This window comes from Dioscorea cayenensis, chromosome 7, assembly GCF_009730915.1.
Source record: "Dioscorea cayenensis subsp. rotundata cultivar TDr96_F1 chromosome 7, TDr96_F1_v2_PseudoChromosome.rev07_lg8_w22 25.fasta, whole genome shotgun sequence".
Lineage (NCBI taxonomy): Eukaryota > Viridiplantae > Streptophyta > Magnoliopsida > Dioscoreales > Dioscoreaceae > Dioscorea > Dioscorea cayenensis.
Window position 1 is genome coordinate 4,615,317 of NC_052477.1, and position 20,861 is coordinate 4,636,177.

The 20,861-nt window shown below is 36.1% G+C and overlaps 1 protein-coding gene and 1 pseudogene across 1 annotated transcript; one reads left to right on the forward strand and one right to left on the reverse strand.

The window, feature by feature from the left end:
• Positions 1–843: 843 nt before the first annotated feature.
• LOC120264322 (calcium-binding protein 39-like) lies at positions 844–8,463 on the forward strand. The gene is made up of 11 exons (XM_039272130.1): positions 844–1,003; positions 1,363–1,527; positions 1,599–1,717; positions 2,909–2,983; positions 4,914–5,007; positions 5,123–5,182; positions 5,366–5,431; positions 5,513–5,611; positions 5,983–6,027; positions 6,645–6,747; positions 8,040–8,463. The coding sequence occupies exons 1-11, from the start codon at positions 887–889 to the stop codon at positions 8,126–8,128; spliced, it is 1,032 nt and encodes a 343-aa protein (XP_039128064.1). The 5' UTR covers positions 844–886; the 3' UTR covers positions 8,129–8,463.
• Positions 8,464–9,502: 1,039 nt separating this feature from the next.
• Positions 9,503–10,651, reverse strand: LOC120265017 (annotated as a pseudogene).
• Between the last annotated feature and the right edge of the window lie 10,210 nt (positions 10,652–20,861).

Sequence of the window (20,861 nt, forward strand, 5' to 3'; positions counted from 1 at the left end):
CCATAAAAGTAATATTATAAGAAAGCTTTATTTTTAGTAAAAACTTGATTAAAAAATATTTTTAAATTTACTAATAAACAATAATTAAAAAAAAACAACGTAAACCAAACACCATCTAGGGATGGTAATTATATCCAAATCCAACCCAACCCGACCCAACCCGAGTTTGACGAGTAAAACCTAGTTTGACCAAGTTTCGGGTCGGGTTCGGGTAATACCAGACTAATGTAAAACGGGTGCCGGTGCGGGTATGGGAATCCTAAAACCAGACCCAAACCCGACCCGAAATTCAATTAACAAATATACCCAATTATATATTTAATTTTTTGTTAGGGTTTTTTTTAATTCCTACTCTATAGTGTTGTATTTGTCTATTTTGTGTTGCTTTGAATATATATTTTCAATTCCTACTCTATGGTGTTCATTCAAACAAAAAAAACTATGATTTTTATTGATATTTTTAATTTTATTTGGTATTTTAATTTATTTTAAATGTTTTTAAACATAGTCAAGGCATGCCAGGTATACCCATGGCTACCCGATTACCCGTCCGATGCGGGTGTAGGTTGGGGTTTTGAAAACCTATCGAGTTCGGGTTCGGGTATGGGGCCGGGGTAGTGGGTTTGGGTGCGGGTATGGCAAAACCCGTACTAGACTCGACCCGTTGCCATCTCTATCACCATCCCTAATTTCTCATTTTAATTCTCATAAAAAAAATCACACACATATATATATCAATATATAGTTAAGTAATAATTAATTAATAATAGTCTGCAAATCAAAGGAATGTATATATATATATATATATATATATATATCTCAAGTATCAAAGAAAGACCGAAGAGAAAGAAAGAAAGAGTTCGGCAGAAGAAGAGAAAGAGTGTCAATGTCGTTCTCGTTCTTCAGGGCTTCATCGAGGTCTCCTCGATCCGCTCTCCAATCCGACCTCGCCAAGGCCATCCGTGACTCTCTCCTCGCCCTCGACTCCAAGACCGCCTCCAAGGTATTTCTAGAATTTTCTGTTTTTCAATGTTTTCATGTGTTCGATTTGGTCGAAGCAGGTGATCTCTTTTGCTAGTGTGTTGTTTTTGTTTGCCGATCGGGGGTTTGTTCCTCTTGTCATCGCCGTGGTGGAATTTCATGGTTGATCTAGTGGCATTGCTCAATTTCATTCTGTTTTGCTGTTTAAATCGTCTTGTGATGTTATAGGAAAGATGGATTCTTTTTTTCTTTTTTTCTTTTTTTTTATGGTTGGTTTTCATAGTATTGTGATTTGAATTTCAGATGTTTTTGATGCTTGATGAGAATGACTGAGAATTTTCTTGTTTCAACTAGTTGACTGATTAGAGTTGAATGCATCAGGCTCTGGAAGAAGTTGAGAAAAATATAGCTACGATGAGACAAGTGCTTTCTGGGGATGGGGATGCTGAACCAAATCCTGAGCAGGTTTCAAAACTGGCGCTTGATATTTGCAAGGAGGATGTTCTTTCTCTTCTTGTTCAAAATTTGCCAACTTTGGGATGGAAAGTGAGTTTTGCTCAATGATTTAGAGTTTGTCCTCTTCGCAAACGTTAACTAAATGAATCTCTTACTGGCAGGCTAGAAAGGACTTAGTTCACTGTTGGTGCATTCTGTTGGGGCAGACTGATGGTTCTACTCATTGTTGCGTTGATTATCTTGAGAAGCATGTGGAGCTCTTGGATTTCCTTGTTATTTGGTAAGGGATGGCTGTCATCTTTTGATGGTTTTAATTCTCTGATTTGATGAATTAGCTGATGAGTTGCCATGTGGATAAGAAAATTGTGTTTCTTTTGGATTTTGAAGATATTTTGACTGAAAATGGAGCTGCCTGTGATTGGGTTAAGATGATTGTAAATATACCGTACCTTCCATACTGCCTCTTGTGATTCTTGTGACCTTTGGCATCTAAAAGTAGTAGCTGATCGCAATTCCTGCATGCTGTGCTTATTCAGGCAGATTTGTAATGTAGTCCAGCGTCATCTAATTGACTACTTTTCAGCTCTCCTGGTCTGATTTGTTGTTTATTAGTTAATGTTCATTTAAGATATTGCTGCATTGGCATAATTCCAATTGTTTATATATCTGCCTAATGACTTTTAGTATTAGCTGTGATTCAATTGCTTAAGACCAAGCCCTATAAGTTCAATTTATCTAAAGATAGTGGTTGTCAGTTGCGTTGTTCTTTTTCTAGGGTATGAGCTCACTGACCAAGTAGATAAAGCATGCATACTTCTTATTGAGAGAGAAATTTATGAACAGTTCTTTGCCTTTTGGTTTTCATTGCTTGCTTGTCATTTATTTCCACTTATAAATTAAATGCATCAACATTATTAATCTTTTTATCAGACAATGATATCTTGAAATTGACTCTTTTTTTTAACAATTCTCTTCAGAAATCCTCCAGGCTAAAATTTACTGGCAATTTGTTTGTCATATGTTTAATTTTATCTTGAATTCATTTTCACAATATAGTCTACTTATGAGTGAGAAGTAGAAAAACAGCCACCATCTATTCTTGAATCTAGTTATCTCTTAGCAGTTGTCAAGGTTTTCATTGGATTAGCATTTGGAAGAACCAGCAGGAATGATGCTATATACATTTTATTTGATTATGTTTTCTTATAGTGGAATAGAAGGACTATAAAGAGCCTAGAGAAGACCCTTTTTTATTTTGTTTTGAAAAATAAAAGACTGAAACTTGTCCTATCTAATCGTAATGGAGCTCATGGTTTCCTTTTTTGTGATTGTATTAAAAATTATATATCATTTACGATTTCATGCCACATGTTAATAGCTGTTTTATTGCACTTTTCAAGGAGGCTAAATTTGTCGCAAGTAATAAGTTGACTTGTACAACTTAGCTCAGCTAATGGCATTTTTGAAACAGCTACAATAACAAAGAAATTGCTTTGAATTGCGGTAGCATGTTGAGGGAATGCATTAAGTATCCAACCCTTGCCAAGTAAGATGTGCTCAATTTGGTCAATTTGTGATTCCTTTCTGCATTTACATTTTATTCTGTATTGGGTGTTGCATAGAATTACATAGTTCTTTTGCTGATGAGATCTCTTTGGAGATATGGTTTCATGATCATTAATCATCGATAAAAGAGTCTTTTTTTTCTCATTGAAAACTCAGTAGCCAGTGTTAGGATGTAATCCGCCATTCAAAATAATTGGCCGTATTCTATCTATATCAGTTTGTGTCTGTGGATATTACTATATTTGTTTTGAATTATGTGGATGTTAATATTTTAGTCATGACCCTGTTAATTTGATGAAAATTTTGTATTTTTAGTCTTTTTGGTTAATGATTGTACTTTATAGTAATCGACTTTCTTGGGGGTGACAAACATGGGCTATCGTGAGCATTTTATTCTTTTGTCGCATACACGGATGTGTTTTTTAAAATTCATATTGCCATTACTGGCCATTTTGGTCTTCGGAATACATCCACAGACCGATATACTTTTTTAAAGGGGATTTGCATATTTAGCCCTACAAAAATAGGTAATTGGTTATATTTCCTGCAAAAATCATATTACATGCATCCCCCTAAAGACCAATATTTGAGAGGGGGAGATTTGGTGGGTATGAAAGAAAGGGGATGAAGGCAAAACTGTTAAATTTTGCTGGATGTTGAATCCAAGTTTATATAGATAAATATTGATGACTTGTGGGGTATACACACAATTATGATTTCTATCGTTTTTATAAACAATTATCCATTTTTGTTGGGGTATATTTACAAATTCCCCTTTCTCAATTCACACAGTACAAAAATTTATTGTTTGTTTATATGGTTCTATTTCAAATTTCTATAGTGTATAATTCCTGTGAACTAGTTAAATTTTGACTTCTCTTTGGAAATGCTAAAGTTAATTTATTTTTTTGATAATCGCTGAGGAAACAAGGAAGTTTTTGTTAGGTCTTGATATTTTGGCATAATACATGGATCATTCTTGATGTATATTCTTGTTTATATCTCATCATGTCATGTATCCCAGAAAGATAAGTTCTGAAATATATAGAATGGCATGATTGATTACCATAACATTGGTGATTTATTATGTACAAACAAGTAGAACCTAGCAGAAACTTAGATTAAATATTTAGAGCCTTGTTTGAAGCACATCCCCATAAAACCATTTTTGCAATCATCTAAAGACAGTTATAATAGATCGAAATATGTCTATATTAGGAAAGCTTCTAGAATTCTGTTGATAAATAAGAGTTTTTAAGAAGAGATTGAGAAGAGAGAACACATAAAACCTGAAATTTCTATTTGAATATTAATTTGCAAGTTAATGTTCTTAAGACACTTTCTCTTCTTTTTTTTTTAATCCATTGCCATAACTATGTCTTTCATCAATACCTTTACAACAATCATAAAAGAAAAAGGATGTGTGTTTCTCTTTGTAACAAGCGGTAAAGTAGTGAACTTAATTGTGGTAAGGATTACATTCTCCTTCAAAGCATGCCTAAAATGCAAAGAATTGTTCTTCAGCATTGATTCCCTGATGTGGAATGGAATACCATTAATACTTTATAAATTAATGTCAGAACGCTAAAAGCAGGTACTACCCATGTTGATTCTTACTTTTATTCAATTCTTTACTTAAAAATGCTATACCCATTCTTAGTTTACTTGATGCTGCTGAAGGTCTGTGCAATTATTGAACTTTAGGATGCACCTCAATGCTGTAACATTCTCTTTTTTGGCATGTATTGAACTATGTACGTCATGTATGCACATACACTTGTTAGCGTCTATATTGTTAAATGCAGCTTTTAATGATTTCATTTGATTATCTTATACTTCCCTCATTTGGTTAGGTCATAGCAAATAAGCTTTGATGCTTCATGCATTCAAATTTTCTAGTGCTTTTTCAGATATATATTGGAATCAGCTAGCTTTGAGTTGTTCTTCAAATATGTGGAACTGCCAAATTTTGATATTGCTTCGGATGCACTCTGTACCTTCAAGGTTAATCTTTATCTCTCTTTTCATGTCCTGAAGTTCATTGATATCTAGGCGATTGCCGAAGAGATTCATTTTATACTTTATTTTGGGTGTGTACTTACAAAAAGATGTTTGACAGGAGCTGCTAACAAGACATGAAACCGCAGTTTCTCAATTCTTAAGTGGCCATTATGAGCAGGTCAGCTTTTGAGATTGTGGGTATTGAGTCGCAAGTTTATAGTTGAAAGTTCTTTTTTCCCCATTCTATGAAGTAGGTTTTTCATAGTGATTTTGGCTTTGCTAGTTTGAAACATTTCAATAAGCCATGCTATCATTTGTTAAATATTTATTGTAACTCTTCTGCTAAACAATGTTATTTCAGTTCTTTGAGCTCTATGAAAAATTATTGACGTCATCGAACTATGTAACAAGAAGACAATCCTTGAAGGTTAGAAATATGAATTGACTACTTTGATTAGATTTAATTCTTTTTGTATCATGAGAATTATTGGAGATCTTATGTATTCAGTTCCTTTCGGAATTCCTTTTGGAGCCTCCAAATTCACAAATAATGAAGCAATACATTAGGGAAGTGCGATACTTAAAGATTATGATGGCATTACTGGAGGTGCTTTTACCTACTCCTTTATCTCCACTATCTTTTTGTTGCTATGGCAATTCTCAAATCATACTTATTAAAAATGTCGGTTCATCAAGAAATGTCAATGAGTAAATTTTATCTAATGATGTGGCCTTAACATACTATAAAATAGGTTTGAAGTGCTCTGTAATCTCTTGGTTGCGTAGCTTGTAACACACATATACACTCCTCATAGGCATGACATGAAACACATTTTGCATATATATATATATATATGTATATTCTCTCTCTGTTCTTGTTCAAGGATGGCTATCACATTGGTTTGATTAATAATAGGAGTTGTTTATTAACCAAAAAAAGTTTCATTTTCCTACTCTAACAGAATCATGATATTGCAGGATTCAAGCAAAAATATCCAAATGTCTGCATTCCATATGTTCAAGGTATTCTTTTAAGGCAATTTTTTTAATGGTTTTTGTTTATACACTTAGCTGTGACTTGATGATATTCTGAGTACTTCGTGTTTTTCAAATGGTCTGAGTACTTTATAATGTCTTGAGAATTATTTATTGGTTTTGTTCTGTTTTCTTCTAATCCAATAAGGAAATGCCACCTGTGGGCACAAAAGATTTTTTTTTTTGTTTTCTAACATAATTTCTATTTTGATTCTGTCACAATCCTAATGTTCAAAAACAAGAAAATTCAGAAATACTAAGCAGATTTACATCAATTGTTAAAGAGTTGGATCATTCTAAAATTGAATTTAATTTATTCCATGCACATACTCTTGAATCAAGAAATTTGCGGTGAAAATGATCTTTATATTAATGCATATAATACATCTGGCTAATGGTTTTTCTATATTTCTTCTTCTATTGCTTAGTTTCTTAAAGCATTTCTCTTCCCATTTTGTGATGCTTGCAAAGGTGCAGCTGACTAATTGATATTTAAAATATAAGCAATGCAGTCTGTGCTCTCTATTGGATTCATGTACTTGTCACTTGGGATCATCTGATTATTTCTTGCCATCCTGTTTGGATAATTTTTCTCCTTAAAACAGGTCTTTGTTGCTAACCCAAATAAGCCACCCGAGATCATTGATATCTTGTCGAAGAACCATGAAGCTTTGTTAAGGCAACTGCACAATCTACCGACAAGCAAAGGTGAATATCTCTCCATTGTGATGGCTTATCTTTTTTTTGGCCATATCTCACATGTTCATAATGCTTCTCTTTATATAACTTGTATCTACTTGAGTGTGTGCAGTTGATCTGTTTTCTGTGTCATTTTTGCTTGCCTACTGTTGATTTATCTCGTTTTCAGTTTCTTCTTTTTTTTTTTAATTCCCTTTTCTATTGTAATTGCCACATTTTAACTATTTCTTTTCTAATTTAAATTAAATATTTATATTTATATTTAATGGAAAGAAGAAATTTTTCTGACTGAGCACATCCTTAACTTGGTCTTCATCAAGCTTTTGATATGCATGTGAGAAACAATGTATCTCACTCACTAAGGTAACCAAACAGTGTGAGAATATGATGACTATATAATTAAGCACACACATTGATTAAAGTAAACGATGAGTTATTCGTCCACCAAATTTATAAATGCTGCATGTCATGTACTGTATCCTCTTTTCATGTAGTTGTATATAGTGTACCTGAATATCATGACTAAATGAATAAATGCACTCATTTATTACAACGAACGATGTGTAATTGTCCACCAAATCAGGAAACTCTGTCCATTTCTTTGGCTTCAGGTACGTATAGTCTACCCTCTCCTCATGTAGTTGCATAATGAGCCTGTGGTATGATAAGATTTCTGGATAAAGTCCATCCTAGGAACACTCTGACTCTTAAAGGATTGATATGATGTAGATTATTCTTTACATGGTCTATACTTTCCTGCTTTTGACAAACATCAAAGCACAAATTTATATTTAGTGGGGTTTATCTATATAATGCTGTCTATTGCTTCTTGTTTATTTCCTTCGTGGTGGTATGCAATGTTCACCTCTATCTCAACTTCCAACCAGTGCACCATGTTTATTTCGTTAGTGTAAAGATACTTACATTCTTTTTTTATGATTCAGAGAACTTCCACAGGCTTTCAAAATGAGTATGTCAAAGAATGTAATAATAGTTTTGCTTAGTAGTATTTACAAACCAAGTTTTGAGAACTATTGTATTGTGTGCTAATACCTGGTTCAGTTGCACACAGGATACACTCATCTAGACCTTGAATAGAACAGTATTATGTTGTCGGATATTTCCTTGATCACATAAGCTTCATCCCGTGTATGCTAGGCCTAAATAATTTGAATCTTCACTTCGTTTTTAAATCGATACAATTCATTCGTCTTCTCTTTTATCATAACTCGGGATCGCATTATAGCCTTCATAAGTTAACTAAATTGTACTGGATTGTTTTGTGTCTTTGATTTTACCAGGTGGTGAAGATGAGCAATTTGACGAGGAGAGAGATCTAATAATAAACGAGATCATGAGGGTCTCACAGCTATTGAATGCGGTTTCGTAGTTCAATGCCTTAATAGATATTAAGGCATACATATATACATACACCTATACATAAATATATATATATATTTGTTTTTTTCTTTTTTTATTTTCATGTTTATTTCTCATTTGTCCATAACCATAATGTTTTGAATCATGTTCTGTAATTTCTTTAGTTGTTGGGAGAAATGTTTGGGGTGAGGTTTGGTGTGTATTTTTCTGTTGTCAAATGAGAAAAAATGCTTGTATATCTCCTTAAAAATGTGTGTCTTTTCATATATGCCCCCATCAAAAGTGATATTTGTAAACATAAACATGTTTTGTATGCAAAGAAGATGAAAACTGAACATTATGGTCCATTTACAATCCACAAGGCTGCAAAATATTTAATATTGTCTTGATACTCTTCAAAGGCCACACTCTCAAACAGAACATTTTGTGAGATCACAATGGACTCCAGCAAACTGCTTATTAAAGCACATGAGAAACAAGAATTTGGAGATAGTGAAGGCCGTCTTCTTCATTCAAATAAACTTTGATTGATGAGAGTTATGTAAACTTAACTGATGCTAGATTTGGAAGAGAACATTCTCATATTGATAATGGGACCATTGGGTGAAAATGATCTGTAACAAATTGTGTTTAGTTCTTGCCTAAATGATTGTAAATTCTATGTTAACGAAAATGAAATTTTTGGATCCTGTTACTTAAAACTAAAGTAGAATTCAATCCGGCTGGGATGGGCCCGCTCGGCTCGGCCTGGTTAACTAGCCCCGTGCTTATTACCTCTAGTAACTAGAACCAACAACCATGACACTCCGTATTCTACTAGATGTGTCACATAATTTTAAATTGAAAGTGCCAAATGTTAGTATGTGATAAAGCCAGTTTTTATCTTTCCATTTAGCCTTCCATGTTGGCCAAATACTTTGGCATACCTTCCTGATCATATGTTATTTTATCTATTTTCTTAACTGATTTGTGAATTATTCTAAATAATTCATTGATAGAATGGAAGGAATTAGGAGATGAGGAGGTTTTTGTTACAGTTTTAAATTAATGTATAAGAGTGTCAATCAAGGAAGTGAATAAAATAATTAGGGACATTTGCAAGGATGCACCGGCGATAATTTGAAATTGTATGCGTACCTCCACGGTTGAAATTGAAAATTGTTTTCATCTATTGTTTGGTTTTATTTCAACAAATTGTTCTCTTATTTGTTATACAACTTGCATTTTCATCAAGTGTTATAATTAGAGCCTAACTTTTGCTTCTCATCTTTTAATAGTCTATAAAACAGTGGAGATTTTCAAATATTGTGTGATATATACTATACAAGTTTGTAATCTAAATCCCCATAATTATGCTAATTACAATCAATCAATCAAATCCCAATCAATCTATCAATTCTACAATCAATCCCAATGTTTGAGGTTGTGAAGAAGTAGGAACAAGTTGTATAGTTCCTTGACGAACATGATGTCGCACAAGATGACAATCAATCTTAATATGTTTGGACCGTTCATGGAAGACATCATTATGAGCAATCTGGATAGCACTATGATTGTCACAGAAAATGGGAACGTAGAAGATAAAGAGGCACCCATATCTTGGAGAAGCCATTGCAACCAAAGGAGCTCAGATGTAGTGTCGCCAAGGGCTCGATATTCTGCTTCAGTGCTAAAGCGAGAGACTATCGTTTGCTTCTTGCTTCGCCATGAAATGAGAGATGTGCCAAGAAAGAAACAATATCCAGTAGTGGATCGACAATCGGTTGGATCTCCTACCCAATCAGCATCAGAATATGCTAGCAATTCTAATGGAGATGAATGAGAGAAATGGAGACCATGAAATAGAGTGCCTTTGATGTAACGAAGTATTCGAAGGACCGTAGAGAAGTGAGTAATTCGAGGTGCAGACATGAATTGACTCACTATATGAACAACGTGTGCAATATCTGGTATGGAGATAGTGAGATCGATCAAACTGCCAACTATTTGACGATAGAGCGTACCATCACTTAGAAGGGTTCCATTAGTAGCACTGAGATGAAGATTGGGTTCAAGAGGGGTGCTAGAGATTTTAGTATTAGTGATGCCAACACGAGAGATGAGATTAGTAGCATATTTTGCTTGTGAAAAATAAAAAGCCAGAATCATTAGATGAGACTTCAAGACCCAAAAAATAGCTCAAATTACCCAAGTCTTTCATCTTAAACTGTTGGTGAAGATATGATTTAAGAGTAGAGATACCATGAGTGTCATCTCCTATTATGATCATGTCATTAACATATAGAAGAAGAAGAGTATATCCTTGAGTTGTTTTGCTGAGAAATAGAGCATGGTTATAAGAACTGGACTGAAAACCAAGAGAACCAATAGTGGAGTTGAGTTTGGCAAACCAGGCTCGAGGGGCCTGTTTAAGACCATATAAAGCTTTGCGAAGATAACAAACCTTAGTAGGCGGATGATCATAGCGAGGTGGAGGTTGCATGTATACTTCTTCTATAAGGTCATCATTGAGGAAGACATTTTTCACATCCATTTGGAATAATTACCATTGTTTACTAGCTACCACTGCAATTAGACTACTAACTGAGGTGAGGCGGGCAATAGGAGCGAAGGTTTCTTCATAATCAATCCCATACTCCTGAGTGAAACCTTTAGCAACAAGTCTGGCTTTATATCTTCCAACTGATCCATCAGCTTGATTCTTGATTTTATAAATCCATTTACATCGAACAACTGATTTGTCTAGTGGTAAGTCGACCAAGTCCCATGTATTTGTGCTAGTAAGACCATGTAGTTCTTCTGCCATTTCTTTCTTCCATAGAGGGTCAGAGCTGGCCTTGTGAAAGGAGCAAGGTTCATAAAGAGAGACAATAGTAGAATAAACATGAAAATCTTCAAGATGTTTGGAAGTTTGACTTACACGAGTTGTACGACGGAGATTTGATTGAGAAGGTTCTGTAGAGGATTGATCCAGAGGAGGAGTTGAGGATCCTCAGTCGAAGAAGATGTAGTGGGATAGGGAGTTGATTGGATCAAGTTGTATGAGCTGTCAGATGGACCTGTAAAGGAAATTTTAGGAAACAAAGATATAGTAGGATCAGAAAAAAAAGACTAGGTGGTTCTGTAACTCAAAACTTGGAAAAAGTGGCGAACATTTTATGTTCCCAGAAAGTCACATGACGAGAGATACGAAGCCTTTGTGATAAGGGATCCCAACATCTATATCCTTTGTGTTATACGCCATATCCTAGAAAACAACATAATCGTGCTTGAGGTTCAAGTTTGGTGTACTCATGAGGTTGTAAAAGAACAAAACAAGCACAACCAAAAACCTTGAGAGTTTGGTAATCAGGAGCGCGATTAAATAGGCGTTCAAAAGGAGAGATGTTACCTATTATAGGTGAAGGAATACAATTTATGGAATAGATAGCAGTAAGAGCTGCTTCTCCCCAAAAGGTTTCTGGACAGGAGGAGGAGATCAAAAGAGCTCGAACAGTGTCAAGGATATGCCTATGTTTTCTTTTGGCCTGACTATTTTGTTGAGAGGTACTAGGACAAGATCTTTGAATAATGGTATATTGTTGAGCAAGTAGATTGATGAATGATTTATCTTTGTATTTCATGACATTATCAGTGCAAAAGATTTTGATCTTGCAAGAGAACTGAGTCTGAATCATGTTAACGAATCGAGAATAAATAAAGAATAGCTCATATCTATTGCGCATTAGATAAATCCATGTATAATGAGAAAAATCATCCACAAAAATTACATAATAATGTAAACATCCCATAGTTTCATGAGGAAAGGGACCCCAAATATCAAAATGGATTATATCAAAAGGAGCTGAAGAAACAGAATTATTAAGAGAAAAGGTTAAGGCATGACCTTTTGAAAGTTGACAAGAAATACAAATAAAATTTTTAGTTTTAGCATTGGCCAAGGAACTATTAGAAATTAAAGATTCCAATCTAGAGGTAGAAAGATGACCAAGATGGGAATGCCAAGTATGAGAAGTGACAACACAACAAGAGTTCTGGATGGGAGACGTAAAGACTTCAGCTCATACAATCGTCCAACCTTACGTCCTATCCGAAGGATCTCGCCCGTCTGTGGATCTTGCACAGTACAACCAAGACTCGAAAAAGAGATGTTAACACCAAGTTCACATAATTAACCAACAGAAATGAGATTCAAGGAAAGTTTAGGAACAAGAAAAATATTAGGCAGAGATATGTTAGATATCTAAATAGTGCCTTTGAACATGCATAGTGGAATCATCAGCTGTCTGAACAATATGTGGAATAGTTGGTGTATTGCAAGAGACAAAAAGAGATGAATTAGAGGTCATATGATTGCAACAACCAGAATCAAGGTACTAGGAATTTGAAGTACCTGATGTGATAGATAGTGCAGAGGATGAGACAGTACTAGAGGCTGGTTGAAGATATTTAAGATCTCTTATGGAGAATTTGGATGATGTACTCTCTGATGAACCCTCTATGGCAGTAGCAGTAGTAGTGGAAGGCTGAGGAGACTTGAAGGAATTACCATTACAGAATTTTTATTTAGAATTTTTCTACATTTAGAGATATGATGACCCATCTTTTTGCAATAGTTGCAAACCACCTTTTGTTGTCTCTTAGCTGCATATTGAGGGATTTGGTGAGTAGAAAGCACAACATCAATAGATGAGGGAGATTTTTCCATGCGGAGTGTGTTGACCCTAGTCTCTTCGATAATTAGTTCTTTGATCATTATATCAAATTTTGGGAGAGAGCCCCAATGGAGAAGTGTTATCCATAGGTGCCAAATATGCTGACGATCATGAAGACTAGCATACATAGTTGCTACATCAGTGCTAGACCAAGCGGGATCGCCAAGAGCTATTTGATCTCAAACTTCTTGCAATGTAGGTACGTAGCTATGAATTGTTTGGCTTGGCTGTTGTTGCATACGATGAAGTCTCCTATAGAGCTGAAATTGATTGACATCATTAGATACAGAATAATGACTCTTTAAAAACTCCCATACGTCTTGAGCAGTGTCAAAACGTTGAAAATCAAGTTTGATAACTTTGTCACAAGTATTTCAAAATCATGTCAAAATTTGATAATTCATGGCATCCCAAGAGACTAGTTGTTCAATGAAGACATCATCATCTTCATCCTTCTTCTTGAAAGGCTTGGATATCTCTGCAATAACAATGCGCCACAGGAGTCTCCCCTTTAGAAAACTGTAAATTTCCTCAGCCCAAAGTTCATAATTGGATCCATCAAAAGTATAATTTATAGGGTTGGGAATGTATTAAGGAAATTTAGAAGTTTCCATTGGAGAGAAAAAAATAATAATAAGTAGTAAGAAAACCTATCTTTATAGCTCTAATACCATGATAAAATCAAGAAGAAGAAGAGAAATTGAGATGAAGACAATGGAGAAAAGTGTATATTGATTTTCTATCTTGCCATAAGCATTTACAAGAGGATATATACTATACAAGTTTGTAATCTAAATCCCTATAATTATGCTAATTACAATCAATCAATTAATCAATCAATCCCAATATTTGTGTGATATTAATATCGTGAATAACTCAAGTTATTTCTAAAAAAATTGAACCCACAACACAAATTTTTTTTAATTATTATTATGGTGCATTTCATTGATGAGAACCAGAGTAATGGAGAAAGAAAAGAGCGATGGGAATGAAAACTGATAACTCATTAAGAATGTAAAAAGTAAAAAAAAAAAAGGAGATGTGAGAAAATTACCTTTATATCATTATTATAAAAAATGATATTTATATTAGTTTAATAACAGATAGATGTCTTTATTTATAATATACTTCAAACATAATTATTTTAATATTACGATTAAAAACTAAATTCAATTATTTTTTATATTTTAAATGTCATTCCAAAATGCACATTTAATTATTATAAGTACCTATTTTAATTAAATACCAAGTCTCTAAGCAAAGCATATCCCCAGAGATCGGAAACTGCCTGCCAAGTAAACCAAACCCAAGTATAGTTACACCTTTCACTAGCCACAATGTAAGCAAACTGAGCTCCAACAATGATCCACCAAGACAAATGCAACACCAACGAAGGCTCTGACCAACACAAATCCAAGCTTATACACCGCCAACCAACTCAAAAGAAAATGAAGAACAAGAGTACAACCATATATATATATATAAGCACTTGGTGCAATAATGCTTTGAGCTTGAAGAAACTTTTGGATTGGAAAGTTGACAAAATAAGTGAAAATTTGACAGATAAGGCTGTAGACGGACATAGACACCACTGAGGTGATGTCCACTGACTGCCCGAGCAAAAACAATATCGGATAACTAAAGGCATAAATGATAGTTAGAGGAATTCCAATGGTTGTCAACAACACAGTTGATCTTTGCATGTAAATGCCGAGCATTTTATATTTGCTTGCGCCATATGCTTGGCTGCACAGTGTGATGTAGACAAAGGAAGTTAGAGTGCGACAACATCAAGTCCCAAAACTCAGAGATCACATGACATTGTCTTGCCAAAGGAGCGTCATCAGCGTACGAGGCATAAACCATGAAAATTTAGTGATTTCATAATGAATGACCAATTCGTAAATAGTATAGCTTATTATAGTATTTAGTCTAAGAGACAAAGTTTTGTGGAGTGCCAAGTGGCAGGCTTTGTATGGCATGGGTGTTACAATCCTTTTGACATACGTGAATGGAATGCATGGGAGGGGGCATTAATGGTTATGCAAACCTCTCCTTTTATGTCATTTCCTTTCCATCTCCTTCATCTCTACTTTATATGCTTTCTCTTTCCTCTTACCTTTCTTCAGATGCTTCTGTCTTTTCGGTTCTCCAGGCTTCTGAACCCTTTACTCTGACAAGCACATGCGAGAGTACTCATCAATGGGTACTTTCATTGAAAGCTGAAGCCACCCGTGACTTCCGGGATGATGACGCGCTCTCTCGCCATTGAGGAACAACTAGCATCCATCGTTGAACAACTGGCATCTGTTGGCTCCATTATGCAGCAACATACAGATACCTCTGAGACAGTGCAAAAACACCTCGCATCACAGCAAACGGTCAAGGCGAATGATGGTTTCCCTCCGCAAGTGCACAGGTCATCAAGTAATACCTCATACAAAATAACAAGGATAGTATTCCATAGGGCTAAGGAAGTACTATTATTCACTTTTTACCTATTATCTAACCTAAACAAATTCAAAGTGTTTTGACTCTAAACTAGCAAAGAAAGGTGAAACTGGAGGCTTAGCTCTAAACTTGTGGTTTCTAGGGGTGAAATCGATGGGAGATGATGGCTCTCGAATGTAGATCTCCTTAGGATAACTAGTGTGATCTAGGAAGTTGGTTTGGTATTTCAAAGTTGTGTTTGGACCACGAGATCTCTAAAGTAAGCTCACCCGAACACCTTCGTGATCCTAATCCTATTCAAGGGTTGTTTAAATCAACTCATAATTGACTCTCCTACAATTGCATTATGTTTAAGGAGTCTCTGTCATAGGTATTTCCCTAAAGCAGAGGGCTTACCGGCACCAGAGTTCTTGGTTATGCCAACACCTCAAAACCATATCAATCTTTGTATGACCTAGTGCAAAGGGAGCACCTTCCTCAAATACATAATTTAAACATGAATTATGGAGATCTTCATAATGTAATCCAAGACATACAAGTATTATAGATTGAATCACAAACATAAACAATGTATTAAACCAAACCAAATATTCACAAATCACATGTTCATCCCAAGGTTCACCAACATCCAGTGGCCTTGATATTTAAGTTCTCATGATAAGAAAGTACAAAACAAAATTAAAGGGGTAATAAAACAAATAAATCATAAAAACTCCCTCTATCTTTGAAATCCTCAAGAGTGGATGAAGTTCTCCCCTTTTTCTCCTAACCAAGCTCAACAAGATGAGAGATGTCGCATTGAATCTCTCCAAGTGGTCAAGCTTGATGCTTAGATGTTAGCTTGATCTCTGCCAAATGCTCCTAGAGATCCCCTCAAATACCCCCAAAGTGTATCCTAGAGGATTGCCAAAAGATGAAAGAAAAAGCCCCCTCTCAAACCCTAGAGTCTGGCTTTTATAGTCCAGAAATCTGGCATTTATGCGGGCTCCTGTGCGGGAGCATAAACTACCTACATAGCTCCTAGAACACTCCATGCGACCTCTCGTGGGGGTGCATAAGTGCCTGCACACTTTTCAACCCATTCCATGTGGCCTTCTGTCTGGGCCACATAAAATTCCATGTGGTACTATAGTATTGCTATAGTGAATATACTAAGTAATTCACTACAGTGAAGTACCATAATAGTTCTCTTCAAAACTAGCCAAACATGACAAACAGACACTCCACAATACATTCTTAAGCCCCAATCTTCTTTTCCATACCATGTAGATAAAAATATACCAAATTGAGTCTAAACACGTATCAATCCATAAAAATGCATGCGAAGTGTGTAAAATAATATAATGAAAATATGCCCATTTGGACAAGCATCAGCGGACATCTTTGTCAAACTCACCAAACTAGACAAACCAACACCACCCCTGCTTCTTCTACCCTCATCCTTGATGATGGTGACTGTTGCATCAACAACCTCTTCTTCTCCAAGGCCTTCTTTAGCCGACGATGCAACAAATTCTTGATTTCCATAGATGGAGACACCATTCTTCTCCGATGATGATGTGCTCAACTGGTTATTCCAGATAGAGCATATCTTCTCCTATCATTAAGTACCCCTGACCAAAAGTTGATTATTATAGGGTTCTACATGGCCGAGCTGGCACTCCAATAGTATAACAATGGTTTTATAGTACGGCTCAGTTGTCTACTTGGGAGGTGTTTACTTACCAGCGGAACTCCAGTCCAATCCATTGACCTCCATGAACCACAAAGCCCAACTTTATAAGCTTAAACAAAGATCGACATTAGCCAACTACTTCACTAACTTTGAATGCAATTTACACACGAATCTCCGCCCTTGTCAAAGTAACCATCTAAACTAGTTCTTGTCTGGCCTTTGCGATGACATTCAACACGAGCTCAACCTCTTGAAACCTCAAAACCCACACAATGCGATGGGCATGGCGCGCCTTGCTGAAGACAAATGAAACTCAAGCTGCCTCCCACCGGCCCACTTGCCAATGCCCGAGCGTTTGCTAACCCACCCCACGTATATAGAATGGTGGTTGTCTCCACCCCCCCCCCCTACTTCCCATCAAACAACTCACCTTGGCGGAAAAGATGGGTATATTAGATAAAGGCTTATGTTACAACTATGATGCTAAGTTCACTTTAGGGCATCATTGTAGTAAGCCGAGGTTCCTTTATCTTCTCACTGATGAGGAAAATGACCTCTTGATTGACAAAGCCCACGTGATGGTGGCTCTGGAGGAAGGTCAACAACTAGCCCCTTTCAAAGTAATGAGTGATGAGACTCTATGTATTTCCTTTCATGCTCTTACGGGTCAAGTTATTCCATCAATATTGAAGTTGGCCAGAACTATCAACGGTCGACCGGTAGTTATCTTGATAGATAGTGGTTCTACTAATAGCTTCATCCAAAAGTTGGCAAAGCATTTGACCCTCACAACTGTGCAGGAAAGTGTTTACAGGTTCCTTTACAGCTCGATGTCATCATGTTCAAGGTTTACCTTATGCTACCGATATATGGCATTGATATACTCCTTGGTGTTCAATGATTGGCCAGTTTGGGACCTATCATCTTTGACTATAATATCTTGTTGATGCAGTTCACATTTGAGTAAGAACATGTCTGTTTCCAAGGTATGTGTCAACCCACCTTAACTAGATCACCGTTTCCGTCTTGATGAAACAAACTCCGCTAAGGAACCTGTCTAGTATTTTTACTTATTTATGGAGACTCAACCTCTACATCGAACATCAAGCATCGGCCCTAACGCATCACCGCCCTCTGCCACATCGTTGTGAGCCCTTTTACACTGTTTTGTAACAGTTTTCTCTATCCAACGGTCTCCCACCACCTCGGGAAACAGATCACCAAATCCCATTATTACCAAATGCCATTCAGTGAATGTGTGTCTCTGCCATGACCCTCACTTTAAAAAAATAGAGATAGAGAAGCTGGTGGGTGAGATGCTTGCCAACAAGGTCATTCGGCTGAGCACCAGCCTCTATTTATTGCTGATCCTCCTCATCAAGAAGGACAGCTAGTAGAGGTTCTACATGGACTACAAGGCCCTTAATGTTGTTATTGTCCATGACTATTTCCCAATCCCAATTGTGGATGAGTTATTTGATGAGCTCATCGGTGTAACCATATTCTCCAAAATTGATTTATGCGCAGGGTATCACCAAATCCAGATTCATTAACCCGATGTGGAGAAGATGAAATTTCACACACATAATCGCATTTCGAATTCATCGTTATACCGTTTGGATTATCCAATGCTTCATCGGCCTTTTAGGCTTTGATGAATGCCATCTTTATGGGAGGTCTACGGTGTTTTATTTTGGTGTACTTCAATGACATTCTGGTGTATAGTCCTTCATGGGATTCCCACCTTGAACACTTGTGCACACTATCCTTACTATCCTTCAATCCCATCATCTATTTGCTAAACTAACCAAGTGTACCTTTGGATGGACAGAGCTCATCTACTTGGACTACTTGATTTCTGGCATTGAGATCTCTATGGACAAGGACAAGATTGCGGCCATCCATGACTGGCATGTGCCTACATCTATCTAGGGTCTACAAGCATTCTTAGGCCTTGATGGATATTATCGACGCTTTGCTCCACATTATTCAACTCTTGTAGCACCTCTCACATCTTTGCTTCTCAAAGACCTCTTTTCTTAGACCTTGGAAACAACTTCTGCTTTCCATCAGGTAAAGGAGACATTGATGCGAACTCCTATATTGGCCCTTTCGGACTTTAGCATTCCCTTAGTGGTCCAAACCGACGCCTTGTGTCACACCCCGACCTACAGGCCCCGGGACGTGACAACCGTCACAACAACTCTAAGAGGGATACCCCACCACTCTACTCTCAAGTCGTTGCAATTCTAAAAAAACTCCTGGAATGAGTGATAGAACCGAATGTACAAAATAGGAATACACAGATACACAGAAGCAGCAATAATAACATGAAAGTAGGGTTAAATGGAACATACTCATCACAAATACAATAAATTTTCCAGGAAACTAGACAAGCAAGTGACTCAAGAATACAAAGTTCAAACACACTAGGGGATCCATGTTCTAATACAACAAGTACATGCTCAAAGGATAACATACATATACTAAAAATAAATGAAAAATGAACAGTGGATGCCCAGCACACCGCTTCGCTGCCACGCTATTGGCTACTTGAGCTTGGGAAGAAGAAAAAAACCTAAGTAACTCAGTAAAATCTTTTACCAAAAAAAACCATAAATGATATAACATACATTATCAAAGAATACCAAAACAAGCTAAAGAAGTAACAAAAATAAATCTTTTACCAAAAAAAAACCAAATTACTTTAAATGATACAACATATAATATACATATATATATATAGTAAAATCCATAACCATCATAAATGATACATGGCCTCAAATCAGGGTTTTAATTTCATAAGTCATTTTTAAGAACAAAATGAGTTTGCACAACTTCAAACTATCAAACTCATCATAAACTCCATCTTTTCAAATATTAAAAGGAATGGCCCTCATGTCCTTGACGTGACCCATCCGTTCCGTATGGTGACTCTGGATTACCGATGTATCATCCAATCAGGACTCTACGTGCCACCTGAGATGGATAAGCACAATCGGGTCCTCCATGCAACCTTTAAAGGCTGGCCGGTGGGACCACCTATTGCAGCAAGTGGATTACAATCCCATCACCATCAACCCCCCGTACGTGTAACAATAATATCATCACAACAATATAGATCGAATGTCCATAAACAGGATAATATCTACATACCAGGAATGAGCATCATTCCATGTAATAAAATTCATAAGCATAGTATGCTTAAGAGTGTCAAACCTTGCTTCCAATGCAATAAAACAACATTTGTAAATTTCCATGCTCATAATCATCAAATAGCCATATACTTTCTTATAAATCAACCATATAAATATTTCATCGAAACATTGTCTTATGGCGATAAAACCACAAAAATCTTTCAATTTTTAAAAAAATAAGGTTCACAATTCGATATTCTAAAAGAATTATGCAATATAAAACCCCACTCAGCACTTAGGTGGGAAACTTCGGGAGCGCTACCCCTTCACCGGCTCATTGCTTCACAATGAGCCTTCATCGCCTAACCGAACAAACACACACACACACACACACACACACACACAACAACAACAACAACAACAACAACAACAACAACAACAACAACAAGGATTACACCATGAAACCATAATTCGACCCTAGGGTTGGCTTAAGACTTGCTACCAAGGTTCCCAATGAGTTTCTAAGGGTTTCAACTTCACTCTATACCAAAGAATTCCAAGAAATAACCAAGATTAATTGGTACTACAATACTCAAGAACCCTAGCAAGCAATGGTTCAAGGATTCAACAATCCAAGGAAGCTATAACAACCTAAATCAAACTCTCATCATCTCAAAGAAATAACCAATAAGAAGAACATGAATTAGACCAACAAATCAACCCTTAGATCAAACATCTTATGAATACAAAGAAGAGAAGGAAAAA

What these genes read in the sequence shown, in the direction of transcription:
- LOC120264322 (XM_039272130.1), top strand. Translation starts at nt 887, where the DNA reads ATGTCGTTCTCGTTCTTCAGGGCTTCATCGAGGTCTCCTCGATCCGCT. An exon ending in CAAGAAGACAATCCTTGAAG is followed by an intron (nt 5,432 to 5,512) that starts GTTAGAAATATG and finishes TTATGTATTCAG; the next exon opens with TTCCTTTCGGAATTCCTTTT. An exon ending in CAATCTACCGACAAGCAAAG is followed by an intron (nt 6,748 to 8,039) that starts GTGAATATCTCT and finishes TGATTTTACCAG; the next exon opens with GTGGTGAAGATGAGCAATTT.